The 15,229-nt window shown below is 41.6% G+C and overlaps 1 protein-coding gene across 1 annotated transcript in view; it reads left to right on the top strand.

The window, feature by feature from the left end:
• LOC126475024 (UDP-glucosyltransferase 2-like) overlaps positions 1–15,229 on the top strand; it is a 43,732-nt gene that overhangs the window by 3,090 nt on the left and 25,413 nt on the right. Inside the window, exon 2 of the mRNA XM_050102565.1 lies at positions 7,101–7,287. Within this exon, the coding sequence (XP_049958522.1) occupies positions 7,111–7,287 (177 nt within the window). The 5' untranslated portion in view covers positions 7,101–7,110. The remainder of the gene's footprint in view (positions 1–7,100; positions 7,288–15,229) is intronic.

Raw genomic sequence — 15,229 nt, 5'->3', positions numbered from 1 at the left:
AAGAAATATGAATGTTTTAGTTGGACCACTTTTTTCGCTTCGTGACAGATGGCGCTGTAATAGTCACAAACGTATAAGTACGTCGTATCACGTAACATTCCGTCAGTGCGGACGGTATTTTCTTCGTGATACTTTACCCGTATTAAAATGGACGGTTTACCAATTGCGGAAAAGGTCGATATCGTGTTGATGTTTGGCTATTGTGATCAAAATGCCCAACGGGCGTGTGCTATGTATGCTGCTCGGTATCCTGGACGACATCATCCAAGTGTCCGGAACGTTTGCCGGATAGTTACGTTATTTAAGGAAACAGGAAGTGTTCAGCCACAAGTGAAACGTCAACCACGATGCCCAATGATGCCCAATTAGGTGTTTTAGTGCTGTCACGGCTAATCCGCATATCAGTAACAGACAAATTGCGCGAGAATCGGGAAGCTCAAAAACGTCGGTGTTGAGAATGCTACATCAACATCGACTGCACCCGTACCATATTTCTATGCACCAGAAATTGCATGGCGACGACTTTGAAAGTCGTGTAAAGTTCTGCCACTGGGCACAAGAGAAATTACGGGACGATGACAGATTTTTTGCACGCGTTCTATTTAGCGACGAAGCGTCATTCACCAACAGCGGTAATGTAAACCGGCATAATATGCACTATTGGGCAACGGAAAATCCACGATGGCTGCGACAAGTGGAACATCAGCGACCTTGGCGGATTAATGTATGGTGCGGCATTATGGGAGGAAGGATAATTGGCTCCCATTATATCGATGGCAATCTAAATGGTGCAATGTATGCTGATTTCCTACGTAATGTTCTACCGGTGTTACTACAAGATGTTTCACTGCATGACAGAATGGCGATGTTCTTCCAATATGATGGATGTCCGGCACATAGCTCGCGCGTTGTTGATGAGGTATTGAATAGCATATTTCATGACAGGTGGATTGGTCGTCGAAGCACCATACCATGGCCCGCGCGTTCACCGGATCTGACGTCCCCGGATTTCTTTCTGTGGGGAAAGTTGAAGGATATTTGCTACCGTGATCCACCGACAACGCCTGACAACACGCGTCAGCGCATTGTCAATCCATGTGCGAACATTACGGAAGGCGAACTACTGTTGAGAGGAATGTCGTTACACGAATTGTCAAATGCATTGAGATTGACGGAAATCATTTTGAGCATTTATTGCAATAATGTGGTATTTACAGGTAATCACGCTGTAACTGCATGCTTTCTCAGAAATGATAAGTTCACAAAGGTACATGTGTCACATTGGAACATCGAAATAAAATGTTCAAACGTACCTACGTAACGTATTTTAATTTAAAGAACCAAACCTGTTACCAACTGTTCGCCTAAAATTGTGAGCCATATGTTTGTGACTATTACAGCGCAATCTATCACAAAGCGAAAAAAGTGCTCCAACTAAAACATTTATATTTCTTTACATACTACACGAATATGTAATAAAAAATGGGGGTTCCTATTTAGCGCCATCTGGTTTCTCCCTTCAAGCTAGACAAGTTTCGTTCTTTGTAGTTTTTTCGTTTGACGCTTATTTCGTGAGATATTTGGCCCGGTCACGATCAATGGACCACCCTGTACACCAGAGAAAAGCCAGCCTCGGAAGTTTCTGCGAGCTGATCTTGATGAATGGCTGTGTGCTCAGTGCACTGCATTGTCAATGCTGTTGTATTTGAGGGAATGGTGTAGCTGAAACCAGGTTCCTGCACATAGATAGCTACTCTATTCCAATTGCATTATGTTCGTCCCCCCCCCCCCCTCCCCTCTCTTAGTTCAATGGTCCAACTACGTTCTAATGCAGAGCGGCAGCGCCGAAGTTGGGTAAGTGTGTAAGGAGACCAAACAGCTAATCTCACAAGTCTCGTATTCGCCTCTCAGGGCAGTAGGAATGTGCCCAATTGGCCTCCACATAGAGAAAAATCTGTATTCAAGTGTTAGAAAGTGTTTTAAATCTTTGTGTAGCGTGTATCTGAGGTATAACATGAAAACCAGCCCGGTATTCACGCAGTGGGATGTGGGAAACCGCCTCCACGCCCAGGCTGGCCGGCACATCGACTCCTCGTCGGACGGATTCGACCCGTTGTCGACATACCTCCCAGTCTCGGAAGTGGCTGCATTAACGCGCGCGAACACCCGGGCGGGTAGAGGGGCAGTCCTTCACTGCATGAGTTACTACGTAGCTGGTCAGGACAAAAACTAGGACGACAGCGCTCTTCCTGGTGATCACGTATTGTAAGCTGTTGGGAAGTTGTGGTAAGGTCTTTTGGGACCAAACTGCTGAGGTCATCGGTCCCTAGGCTTACACACTACTTAATCTAACTTAAACTAACTTACCGCTAATGAAGACACCCACACCGATGCCCGAGGGAGGACTCGATTCTCTGAAGGGGCGAGCTGCGCGAACCGTGGCAAGACGCCTTGACCGCGCGACTACCCCGCGCGGCTATTGTAAGCTGTGACCTCTCATTACAAAAGGAGAATTCGAACCCGCTACCTCTCGATCCAACCTCACAGCACTTTAATAGGCGTCACTCGAAGGCGGCCTTTGTTTTGAGTTGTTTCGTAAATCTACCACCACCATACACTGGAAGCCATTGGTTGCCTTCAAGGCAACTCGCCATGGGTAATGATGGACACCATTATACTTTTCTAATGCCAGCAGAGGGAGCAAACAAGCAAACACCTCTTGTAGAATAGCTGGAAAAGTCTCCGAACAAGATTGAACATTGAAAACTTCCCGTCTCCTCTATATCTCTTTTGTTACACAACCTTCCCTTATGATTTCTGTCTCTTGCTTAATAATAACACATGAAATCTTCCCTTTGAAATTAATTCTCTTTCTCAATAAAAATAAGTGCAATCTTCGCATACAAATTTAAATGCTGCGTATTTAAAGTGTTTTGCTGATTATTTCGACGAAACATAGAATGTGTCGTCGTCGTGGCCCTCAGTCGTTACGTGCAACAACCCAAAACTGTTCCTTACCTTTCTGTACTGTTAGTGGATCGCCATCTGACTGTTACATCGAGCTGCCACATGAATATACTTACTCTGTTTTACTATACTCTGTTAGCTGCTGGTGGGCTGTCATAATAAGTGGTTGAATTTGTTACCAAAACTGACGTTATTCCTTAATAGCAAAGCTGACGTTATTCTTTAATTAATTTGACTGAAGTTACGTAATTAATAGTTAAACTTTTTCTTGACAACAATAAAATTTTGCAAAGTTTTACGTTGATGTCTTTCGGATGGATTATAATCAGTAATGCAATATTAATTATATTCTGAAAACGATTCTTCAAATATTTACTGTTGGTAATGAAATGATTTACAGACGTTCAAATGGGACTTACTTTTTACAATAATCTTACAACTAACATTGCGCAAACATACCTTCAGTCTCTCAAAAAATCAATAATATTAGTTCCTCTTATGATATAGTTCGCTGATGTCTCTGTACATCCGTTTATAATCGCTTGTAAATCGTAGCTGGTGGCTGGCAGGCACACCACTCCTCTCGGCCTCTCGCTTCAGACCTGCTACCGACTCGCTTCACATCTCGCTTACTACAGACTTCCTACTAACGCTAAAGTGCGGTCTCTCCCACCAACAATGCTTCCTGGTGCAGACAATCCCTGCTACTATTACAAAATGTATCAATGAGCGCTCTTTCCCGCTCTTTTCTTAAAATGTATCCATACGCGGTATCTCCCACCCTTTTTAAAATTATACCAATGTGCGGTCTCTCCCGCCAACCATACTTCGGTGCAGACATTCCCTGCTACCATAGTTATTTCGAAAATGACAAATATTGATTATGCCTACTTAATCCTATTAATAAAATATAAACATCTTCCATAAATTGTGGTTTGACAATAGACAATAGAAATATGCACGTCGTGGTTTGACAATAGACAATAGAAATATACAAGTCTTACAGCATGTGGTTGATAACAGAATTTACGTGTCGAGTTTGAAAAACACTGCGACTTATTGTGATGGATGTGGTTGTGTCCTTGGGCCATAACAGACCCAGCGTCTTCGGACCTAACACCAACAAGAGAAACAACTGGCAAAATCTGCGCCCTTGTCTTTGATTGTCTTCCAGTAGTGACAGCGGCAATGGACTCGCTTTCAGAACGAATCAGCAATGTTTAGAACGTGTTAAATTAAACGTGAAAATGAAGGAAATAAACATGACGGATGCGAGAGCCCTTGTAAAATAAAGCGTATGACCCATCTGTTGCAGCACCCAAAACAAAAGTCATCTTCACTAATATGTGCACAAATACAGGGAAACTTACAACAAGCATGACTGGCGCCGTCATCTCCTAGACCTGCTTCTCTTTTAATGATTGTAGAAGTAAATCAGTGTGCTACCAATAACAGTATACTGGAACGTTACATAAATTTACTTAAATTACCTGGAGTTGAGGATACGCGTGTAGGACATCAGCTGAACGCAAAAAACTTGTCAGTAATTGCAATGGGGACATCAGTTCTTCAAAATTTTTGGGGTCACTGAAATTGTTGGGAGATGTGCTACAGTTTCAAAGCAGAATTAATTTGGCACTGCAAGAAGCAGTACAAGCGAAAAGCTCTAATAGTTGACAAATACTGGAATACGCAAAGCAGATTATAACCGATGTGCTGTGAATGAGGGTTGTGCACAGATTATGATGATTAGAACAAGACGGCATGACATAAAAACAATAGAAGTGGTGGCACACCAAATATATTACTTGTGCCTGGTCTGATCTATTGCACACTATTATTATTCCATAGTGCATGAAGCAAGAGAAGTCCACAAATTTCCAAGCATATGTCTAATATATCTGCTGACAGTCGACAACATTTTTTTTTTCGTCGGAGTACCTATTTTGCATATGTGACTTTGAGGAATTTACAATCTGTTCGAAATCACCGAAATCAGGAGGCCCCCTTTAATAATGTAAGTGTATTGATTGTTTTCTAACGAAAATACAAAACAGCATGTGTTGGGTTTTGCTGTTACTGAGAGGCCTATGAATAACTGCCAAAAAGAGTGCGTTTCGATTAGCACATTATTTGATTCCCTAATCAGAATCTGATCTTATTCTATCGCAATGTGCTATCTTTGGCGTTATCTGTTTTGAGTTGAAGGATACACTACTGGCCATTAAAATTGCTACACCAAGAAGAAATGCAGATGATAAACGGCTGTTCATTGGAAAAATTTATTGTACTAGAACTGACATGTAACTACATTTTGACGCAATTTGGGTGCGTAGATCCTGAGAAATCAGTACCTAGAATAACCACCTCTGGCCGTAATAACGGCCTTGATATGCCTGGGCATTGAGTCGAACAGAGCTTTGATAGCGTGTACAGGTACAGCTGCCCATGCAGCTTCAACACAATACCACAGTTCATCAAGAGTAGTGACTGGCGTATTGTGACAAGCCAGTTGCTCGGCCACCATTGACCAGACGTTTTCAATTGGTGAGAGATCTGGAGAATGTGCTGGCTAGGGCAGCAGTCAAACATTTTCTGTATCCAGAAAGGCCCGTACAGGACCTGCAACATGCGGTCGTGCACTATCCTACTGAAATGTAGGGTTTCGCAGGGATCGAATGAAGGGTAGAACCACGGGTCGTAACACATCTGAAATGTAACGTCCACTGTTCAAAGTGCCGTCAGTGCGAACAAGAGGTGACCGAGACGTGTAACCACTGGCACCCCATTCCATTACGCCGGGTGATACGCCAGTATGGCGATGACGAATACACGCTTCCAATGTGCGTTCACCGCGATGTCGCCAAACAGGGATGCGACCATCATGATGCTGTTAACAGAACCTGGATTCATCCGAAAAAATGACGTTTTGCCTTTCATGCACCCAGGTTCGTCGTTGAGTACACCGTCGCAGGCGCTCCTGTCAGTGATGCAGCGTCAAGGGTAACCGCGGCCATGGTCTCCGAGCGTTCCGTATTACCCTCCTGAACCCACCGATTCCATATTCTGCTGACAGTCATTGGATCTCGACCAATGCGAGCAGCAATGTCGCGATATGATAACTCGCAATCGCGTTAGGCTACAATCCGACCTTTATCAAAGTCAGAAACGTGGTGCTACGCATTTCTCCTTACACGAGGCATCACAACAACGTTTCACCAGGCAACGCCAGTCAACTGCTGTTTGCTTATGAGAAATCGGTTGGAAACTTTCCTCATCTCAGCACGTTGTAGGTGTCGCCACCGGCTCGACACTTGTGTGAATGCTCTGGAAAGCTAGTCATTTGCATATCACAGCTTCTTCTTCCTGTCGGTTAAATTTCGCGTCTGTAGTACGTCATCTTCGTGGTGTAGCAATGCTAATGGCCAGTACTGTATTAGTTTACTAGCACATGAGGGAAATGAGTTGAACCGGTATGGACCGCTGAGGAACAGCACAGTTCACAGTGTAGAGTTAGAGCGATTTCGTTAAGTGGAAAATTTGTGATGTATATCATATAAGTCAGTTAAACTACGAGGGTTGCACATAAAGTAACGCACTGTATTCTTTTCTTCAACACTTCTTTATTGAACATAGTGAGAACTGCATACACGAAAGAATGGCGCTTTATCTACACCATTTTTCCACGTAATCTCCATTCCGTTCTATGGCCTTCCTCCAGGGCGAAACAAGGGCTTGTATGCCCTGTCGAAATCTATCCTGTGGCGGAGCCCGTGCAGACTTTGCACAAGAACATTCCCCACAGTTTCTTTTATCTGCAGTGAGATATTCAATAACGGCACGTTGCTTGTAACGTGCACCACCTACAGATGCCATTTAAAACTGTTCTGCAGCTATGCTATCTGTCGGAAGTGATGGAAACTAGGCGCGCCCACTTAGGAGACAACAAATAATGCATATGTAACGTTTCGTATTCGTAGCATTGTTTTCGGCTGAGAAAAATAATGCGGTGCATCTCTTTCTGGGCAACCCTCGTAAATCTACGAAGCAGAAAAGTAGTCTGCTGCAAGCGTTTCCTGCAGCAGCCGCTGGAGATAGGAATGTCTACAGCGTGTGTTGTTTTCTCTTTGCAGGCAGTCCACTATGAATGGCGCCCCTTTGCTGGTGCTATTGCTGGCGGTGGGAGGTTCTGAGGGAGCCAAGATCTTAGCCGCTTCACCCTTTCCTGCCATCAGCCACGTGCTGCCCATGAGGCAGATAGTCCTGGAACTCGTTAAGAGGGGACACGACGTCACGTTCATCTCAACAGATCCGATGAAAGTACGTACTCTCATTCTGTCTGGGATCTCTTCAATGGAACCTAGAAGTGTTTTGCATGATTTGTATCATAAAGGTACTTCTCACGAAGATTACTATGGGCAACTGACCTGAAATAGCGTAATCCTGCGTCATATCGCAGGATACAATAAACTGACTAGTAACAGCTCTTGTGGAATATGCAATGAGTTTATGTTCTTTTTTTTTTTTTTTTTTTTTTACCTTAATGTTCCTTATAGCACTCGTGCTCAGAGAAAGAATATATTCCGCTATCTACATCTACATATACATGATTACTCTCCTATTCACAATAAAGTGCCTGGCAGAGGGTTCAATGAACCACCTCAAGCTGTCTCTACCGTTCCACTCTCGAACGGCGCGCGGGAAAAACGAGCACTTAAATTTTTCTGTGCGAGCTCTGATTTCTCTTATTTTACCGTGATGATCATTTCTCCCTATGTAGGTAGGTACCAACAGAATGTTTTCCCAATCGGAGGAGAAAACTGGTGATTGAAATTTCATGAGAAGATCCCGTCACAACGAAAAACGCTTTTGTTTTGATGATTGTCACTCCCATTCACGTATCATGTCTGTGGCACTATCTGCTGTATACGATTACTCATCCCCCCCCCCCCTTCCCCGAATTCGATTCAGTACCTCCTCATTAGTTGGACGATCATCTTCAGCATTTGTCTATGGCACCACTTTTTAAAAGCTTGTATTCTATTCTTCTCTGAATTGCTTGATGTTGACGTTTCACTTCTGCACAATACTACACTCGAGACAAATACCTTCAGAATAGACTTCCTGCCGCGTGGGATTAGCCGAGCGGTCTAAGGCGCTGCAGTCACAGACTGTGCGGCTGGTCCCGGCGGAGGTTCGAGTCCTCCCTCGGGCATGGGTGTGTGTGTTTGTCCTTAGGATAATTTAGGTTAAGTAGTGTGTAAGCTTAGGGACTGATGACCTTAGCAGTAAGTCCCATAAGATTTCACACACATCCAGAATAGACTTCCTAACACTTAAATTTATGTTACGAAGACGTTGACAAACTCCTCTATTTCAGGAACCCTTTCATTGCTATAACGTGTCTCCATTTTGTATCATTCCTACTTCGGCCAATTTCAGTTGTTTCTCTGCTGAAACAGCAAAGCTCATCTACTACTTTTACTGTGTCATTTCCTAATCTAATACCTTCACCATCACCTGATTTAATGCGAATGTATTCCATTATTCTTGTATTACTTTTGTTGACGTTCATTCATAATCACTTTTCAAGACATTCTCCATTCTGTTCAGTTGCTCTTCCAGGTTCTTCGCTTTCTCTAACAAAATTGCAATGTAGTCGATAAACCTAAAAGATTTTCTTTTTCTTTACCTGAACTTCAGTTCACTTTCCAAATTTCTCATTGCTTTCCTTTACTGCTTACTCAGTGTATAGGTTAAACAAAATCATGGATAGGCTACAACTCTGTCACTCCCTTCTCTACATCTGCTTGCCTTTCATGCCCACCTCCTGTCTTTTGTTCCAGCTTACCTCATAATTTCAAATAGTGTATTCCAGTCAACTTTCTTCAGAACCTTCTCTATTTCCACAAATTCTATAAACGTACATTAAGAAATCTTCTAAGATAAATAATAGGGTCAGTATTGCCTTGCCTGTTCCAAAATGAACATCTGCTTTTAAAAGCTTTTCCATTCTTCAGTAAATAATTCCTAATAGTATTATGCATCTATGGCTTATTGAACTCATAGTTCAGTAATATTCACGCCTGTCAACACCTGCCTTCTTTGAAATTGTAATTATTACATACTTCTAGAAATCTGAGAGTATTTTGCGTGACTCATAAATCTTGCATACCAGGTAGAATAATATTGTCATTGTTGGTTCTACCAAGAATTTTAATGATTCTGAGGTAATTTGTTTAATCCTGGTGCGTTGTTTCCACTTAGATTTTTCAGCGTTCTCTGAAGTTCTCCTCGCTGTATCACATCTAACTTCTCCTCCTTATCTATTTTCTCGTCCCTTTTCATTGCACTGTCTTCAAGTTCATTTCCATTGTATAGACCCTATTCATGTAACTTCCACCTCCCAGCCTTCACTTCTTTGCTTAGTACTGGTCTGCTTTCGGAGCTTCTGATTTTCATAATGCTGCTTATCTTTTCTCCAAAGGTCTCTCTGATTGTCCTACGGACGGCATCTATCTTTCCACTAGTCATGTATTCTCCTACAGCCTTACATTTCTTGTCTATTCCCTCTCGCTTAGCCATTTTGTGTTATGTATCAATTTCATGTTTTAAACGACTACATTCCGTTTCTATTGCTCGATTTCAGCAGTTTTATATTTTATCCTTTTGTCATTTAAATTCAATGTCTCCTGTAGTATCCATGGACTTCTGCTAGGCCTTGCCTTTTTACCTATGTATTACTCTCCTCGTCTCTCAAAGCTACCCGCTCGTCTTCCGTTGTGTTGCGTTCCACTGTTCATTCAATTGCTCCCTAATGTCCTGTCCGAAACTCTCAACAAACTCTAGTTCTTTCATTTACTATAGATCACTTCTCCTTAATTTCCTACCGCTTTGCGATTTCTTCAGTATTTGTCTTCAGTTCATAAATGTCTGAAACTCTCAACAAAATCTAGTTCTTTCAATTACTGCAGATCCCATCTCCTTAATTTTCTACTTCTTTGCGGTTTCGACTGTATTAGTCTGCAGCTCTTAAGTAACAAATTATGGTCAGAGTCCTCATCTGCCCCTAGAGTCTTACAGTTAAAAATCTGATCTCGAAATCTATGTTTTACCATTACATAATGGATCTGAAATCTAGGGCTGTCTTCAGCTCTCGTCCATGTGTACAACCTTCTGACTTGGTTTTTGAACTAAGTGTTGGCGATTATTAAATTTTATGTGCAAATTTCTACAAGGTGCCTTCCTCTTTCGTTCCATTCCCTCATTCTATGTGCTCCTAATATTTTTCCTTGCCTACCTTTTCGTGCTGCTGAATTCTAGTTCCCCATCACAGTTCTCGTCTCCCTTAACTATCTGAACAACTTATTTTATCGGATCATCATCAGAGGCCAAAACACTCGCAGGATGACTTTTTAAGTTTGTTTCATCTATCTTCAGTTAATCGTGAATCTGTATGAACGCTGAAGTTTTACGTTGGATTATCTACTCTTTTTATATAAAAGCCAAAATAAATGTCTTTGTGATGATTATTTATTCCTTTATTATTAAAAACAACAATGAGTGTAAGAAGAAAAAACAGTAGGTAATGATTTTAATCGTCTGACGTGTTTATTTGGCTTTCTATCGGATCATACCTCCCTGAAAAGCAACCAGTGGCAGCTCGTGCGAAGTTTTACCACTATATAACAATGTGGTGACCTACAGCCTTTTGACTTATAAGTGTAGTAAGCATCACTAAACTGAATGTATAATTTTACGTATGTAAATTGAACTGTTAAAATATATTCAAATTTTATAATTAATCGTTTAATACTGCGAGGAATAAAGTAAAAAAGAAGGCGTCATCAGGAACCGAACCCAAGCTAACAAACTGCCATTCGGTATGTCTAACCACTGGGCTATGACCCTAATATGTGAAGTGCTTCTCAAAAATTCTCAAACTCTACGTATAAATCATTAGACAGCGTTTTATCTTTTCCTACGGCCCACTCTAGCTAAATATCCAATTAGAATGTATTAATTTTATGTATATAAATTGAATTGTTTAGATATATTTAAATTTTATTATTAACAGCTTAACCTTATCACAAATAAAATAAAATGAAATATATAATGGGACCAACAAATTGCCAGAAGTGCACTAGACCAGTCAGACACAGCACCATTACGTCTAGTGCTGCTCAGAAATCCCTCATACTCCACATCGCACAGTACATTACATACACATTCAAAGAAAAATAATGACCTGTTGCTGTGAGCAACGTACGTAGCACTCACGGGACCGGAAGAGACACAAAGTCGAAAACAGACGGCTGCGTCCCTTCTCTGAGTTGATCATCACGCGGCTGACCATCATTACAGCACATGACACTGGTTCAATTGGTTCAAATGGCTCTAAGCACTATGGGACTTAACATCTGAGGTCATCAGTCCCCTAGACTTGAACTACTTAAACCTAACTAACCTAAGGACATCACACACATCCATGCCCGAGGCAAGATTCGAACCTGCGACCGTGGTAGCAGCGCAGTTCCAGGCTGTAGCGCCTAGAACCGCTCGGCCGCAACAGCCGGCTCATGACACTTGTTTCTAATTATTGTGGAGAGAGTGCCACAAAACATGTTTTCGTCCATTTCATAGCAGCACGCATTCGAAAAGAAATGGGATAATTTTAGTGGGATTTCCAGCTCGCATTCGAAGAGAAATAGCATAATTTTAGCGCGATAGAACGAAATTAGAATTAAATTAATACCGTCAGCTGCGCACGGACGTTGATATAGATTAACGGGGACAGATGTGTGCCCCGACCGGGACTCGAACACGGGATCTCCTGCTTACATGGCACACATTTTCACCTGTCCCGGTTGATCTATATCAACGCCCGTGCGCAGCTGACGGTATTAATTTAATTCTAATTTCGTTCTATCGCGCTAAAATTATGCTATTTCTCTTCGAATGCGAGCTGGAAATCCCACGGGGACAGATGAAAATGTGTGCCCCGACCGGGACTCGAACCCGGGATCTCCTGCTTACATGGCACACATTTTCACCTGTCCCGGTTGATCTATATCAACGCCCGTGCGCAGCTGACGGTATTAATTTAATTCTAATTTATATTAATGTTGTCGGACCCAAAGTATTTTCTAGTTATTGTGAAGTAATTCTGTGCAAAATATGTGACGAGTCAGTGAAGATTTCATTTCTCAACAAAGCAGTACAACCAAACATAAAAATGCAGTTTCCAAGGCTACTGGGAAGAATATCTCTTTACTCCCAGCGGATTGGAAAATTGGATCGCAGTTTGTATTCCACTTGTGTAAACTTTTTATTGATGATGGTATTTCTACTCCAGAATCCTGTGTTAGAATAGTTTTTGGGGAAGTATATGGATGAATCAGAGGTCCGTAAATCAAGTTTGGGAAAGTGTTACTTACGTTGATATTACTATGAACTAATTAGAATCATTAAAGATGAAGCAAAAACTAAAATGATCTGGATTTAGGATGTCATAAGAGATAGAAAGCTTATTTTCGGATGTCGACAGACTGGTTTCCTGTTTTAAGACGTTGCCCTCTCAGCCTTTCATAAAGAGATGCGGCATATGTACTTCAGCAGCAGCTTATTACGCTACAAATTTCTCGAGTATAGCGAAGGTGCTTGTCGCTCTGAAGGTTGAAGTATCTTCAGTTGTAACAACAAAGAAACTTCTCGAATCTATGGAAGTGATAAATGACTTAACTTTCTATGCAGCCGAGTTTGGTTTCCGGCAGCAAGTGATCTGCCAGCTTCAAGAAACAGGGTAGCCTTTGGTGTGTCAATAAAAACTGTGAATGCTGCAGTGCAAAGATTGGAGATTAAGGCAGGGAAAAGTGTAAGACTATTTTCGAATAATCCTGATTTTGCGAAACTTAGAAACATTTCAAAAGATTCAACAAGGTGACGCTTCTGTAACACTAGAAACGGGCATTACAACAGTCCAGTATTTGATTTGCTCCAGTTTCCTCTGCAGAAATTGAGAGGTCACTTTCTCCGATGAAAAACGTATTATCTGACAGGAGACCCCAGAAAATATAAAAAAGCTTTTGGCTGTCATGTGTAGCCAACAAGCCAGCAAGTCACTGTAATCCACAGTCTTTCAAGAAAATTTTCATTTTTATGTCAAGTACAAACAGCAGTTTGTTTAAAATTTTAAACTTACTTTAAAAATAAAATACATCACGATGTTAAAATAAATGTGGTGAATGAGTGATTGTTTGACTAGTAAATGAATAGGCATAATGGAGAGTTTTTCTATATTGCCTTTTACTGCCTATTTAACTATTTCTTTCAGCTATTTTTGCCTGCCTTTTTTAATGATTTACTCTTATAACCCCTAAACTCTCTAAATCTCCTAATCATCGTGGAGCTAGTTCGCATATAGATTTATTCTGCTGTGGTGAGTTCTGGCTTTTTATCTATCTTGACTACGATAATGTGTTAACTACGCTGTTCATGGTAGCTTACCCGTATTCCTGTTTTATACTCATTATTGGTTCTGCTCCTGCGTTACTCCTGCTTAATTCAGTATTTATTGAAATGGTATAGGAGCCGGGGATTCGGAAGTGGTGAACAACTGAGCCCAGGTTCAACAGAAAAATTAAATAATTTTATTTTAGTACAATAAATGTGCATGAAGCACACCCTGCTCACACTAGTGCGATTACAGCACTGTAAAGGACCCAAAATATAACTATTACAGAGGCATCATTAACAATATCAAGGAATAATTTAAATGGGTCCAAAAGCAGAGTAGACCACTTATTAGAGTTAAAAACACAAGTAACGCAAAATACTTTAGAGGCGCACATGAGAAACGGTATCGAATAATTATTTAAATGTGCCCAAAAACAGGTTACACCACTTACTAAAATTAATTTCGAAACACCAGTATGCAAAATAGTTTTAATTAAAACCCATGATTTACCGACGAAGAAAGCCAAGGACTCGGTAGGAAAACTTTGTTCAGAAGCCGTTATTTACATTTGGCAACGGAAGCAAGAGAGCAAGAGGCCGTTCTCTTAATTTTACATGGGTGAAATTCAAATGGTTCTAGGACTCTAAAAAGAAAAACAATAGCGTTAATACACATGCAATAAAAAATGGTTCAACTTGCTCTAAGCACTATAGGATTTAACATCTGAGGTCATCAGTCCCCTAGGACTTAGAACTACTTAAACCTAACCAGCCTAAGGACATCACACACATCCATGCCCGAGGCAGGATTCGAACCTGCGACCGTAGCAGCAGCGCGGTTCCGGACTGATGAGCGCCTAGAACCGCTCGGCCATTTCCACCGGCTACATACAGTAGCATCTTAAAAGAAATATATGTATTTTAAGTTAAGGTAACAGTCCGCCGCTTTTTCTTTTATCATTTAAGAACGAAAACGAGTTTACCAAATGATACGAGTACCAGTCAGAGGATTAAGCACGTAAATAGCCTCATATATGACACCGCCCAGACTGTACGTAGTTACAGTTACTAGAAACACACAAAATGCACACGAGTTGCTACTGACACTCCCTTTTGGAAATTTTAAACGAAAGGAACAATTTACTGCGGACTTCCACGAGCACTGTCAACATTAAATTACACCCAAAAATAAGTTCATTTCCTTTGTGCCCCACTATGTAATATGGTACGCGGGAGGTCACCATCAGCATCCGTTTTATGATGATAGCCACCGCAATGGTCTCGCAGCAAATACAGCTCAGCGAAGCAGTTTCGAGACAAAATTAGAAGCAACCTTCCCCATATAAATGCTACAAACTAGCAACGTAATGACACTAAAGATGCGACGAGTCCATACATGGCTTCCCATCACGTAGCCACCCCAGACAGGAAAACATGCCGCCCTTGCAAGCCAACACTCGCCGTTGTTCTTAGCAATCCTCACGTATTTGTGACTGCTTGCAGACTGTCGCCAGAGTACCTATGAGTCTCCCCCCCACCCCCCCCCCACCCCCCCACCCTCCTCTTGTGCCTTTGTGCGGCATCCCTCTACCGATGCGCGATTAGAAAACCAGTGCTCTTGCGGCATGCCAAAGAAACTGCAAGGACTTCGGTACGAAATATGATTTAAAACCGTGTAATCAGCTTGAGCTAAAGTCCTTTTTCTTCTACCACCACACTTCGCTAATTTCCACTGTATCTAACTTCATTCTGTCCATTCTCCATTTTAAATTCTCTAACCTACCTACCCGATTAAGGGATCTAATTT

The sequence above is a fragment of the Schistocerca serialis genome, chromosome 4 (genome assembly GCF_023864345.2).
Source record: "Schistocerca serialis cubense isolate TAMUIC-IGC-003099 chromosome 4, iqSchSeri2.2, whole genome shotgun sequence".
Classification (NCBI taxonomy): domain Eukaryota; kingdom Metazoa; phylum Arthropoda; class Insecta; order Orthoptera; family Acrididae; genus Schistocerca; species Schistocerca serialis.
This window is presented reverse-complemented; position numbering and strand designations above follow the sequence as displayed.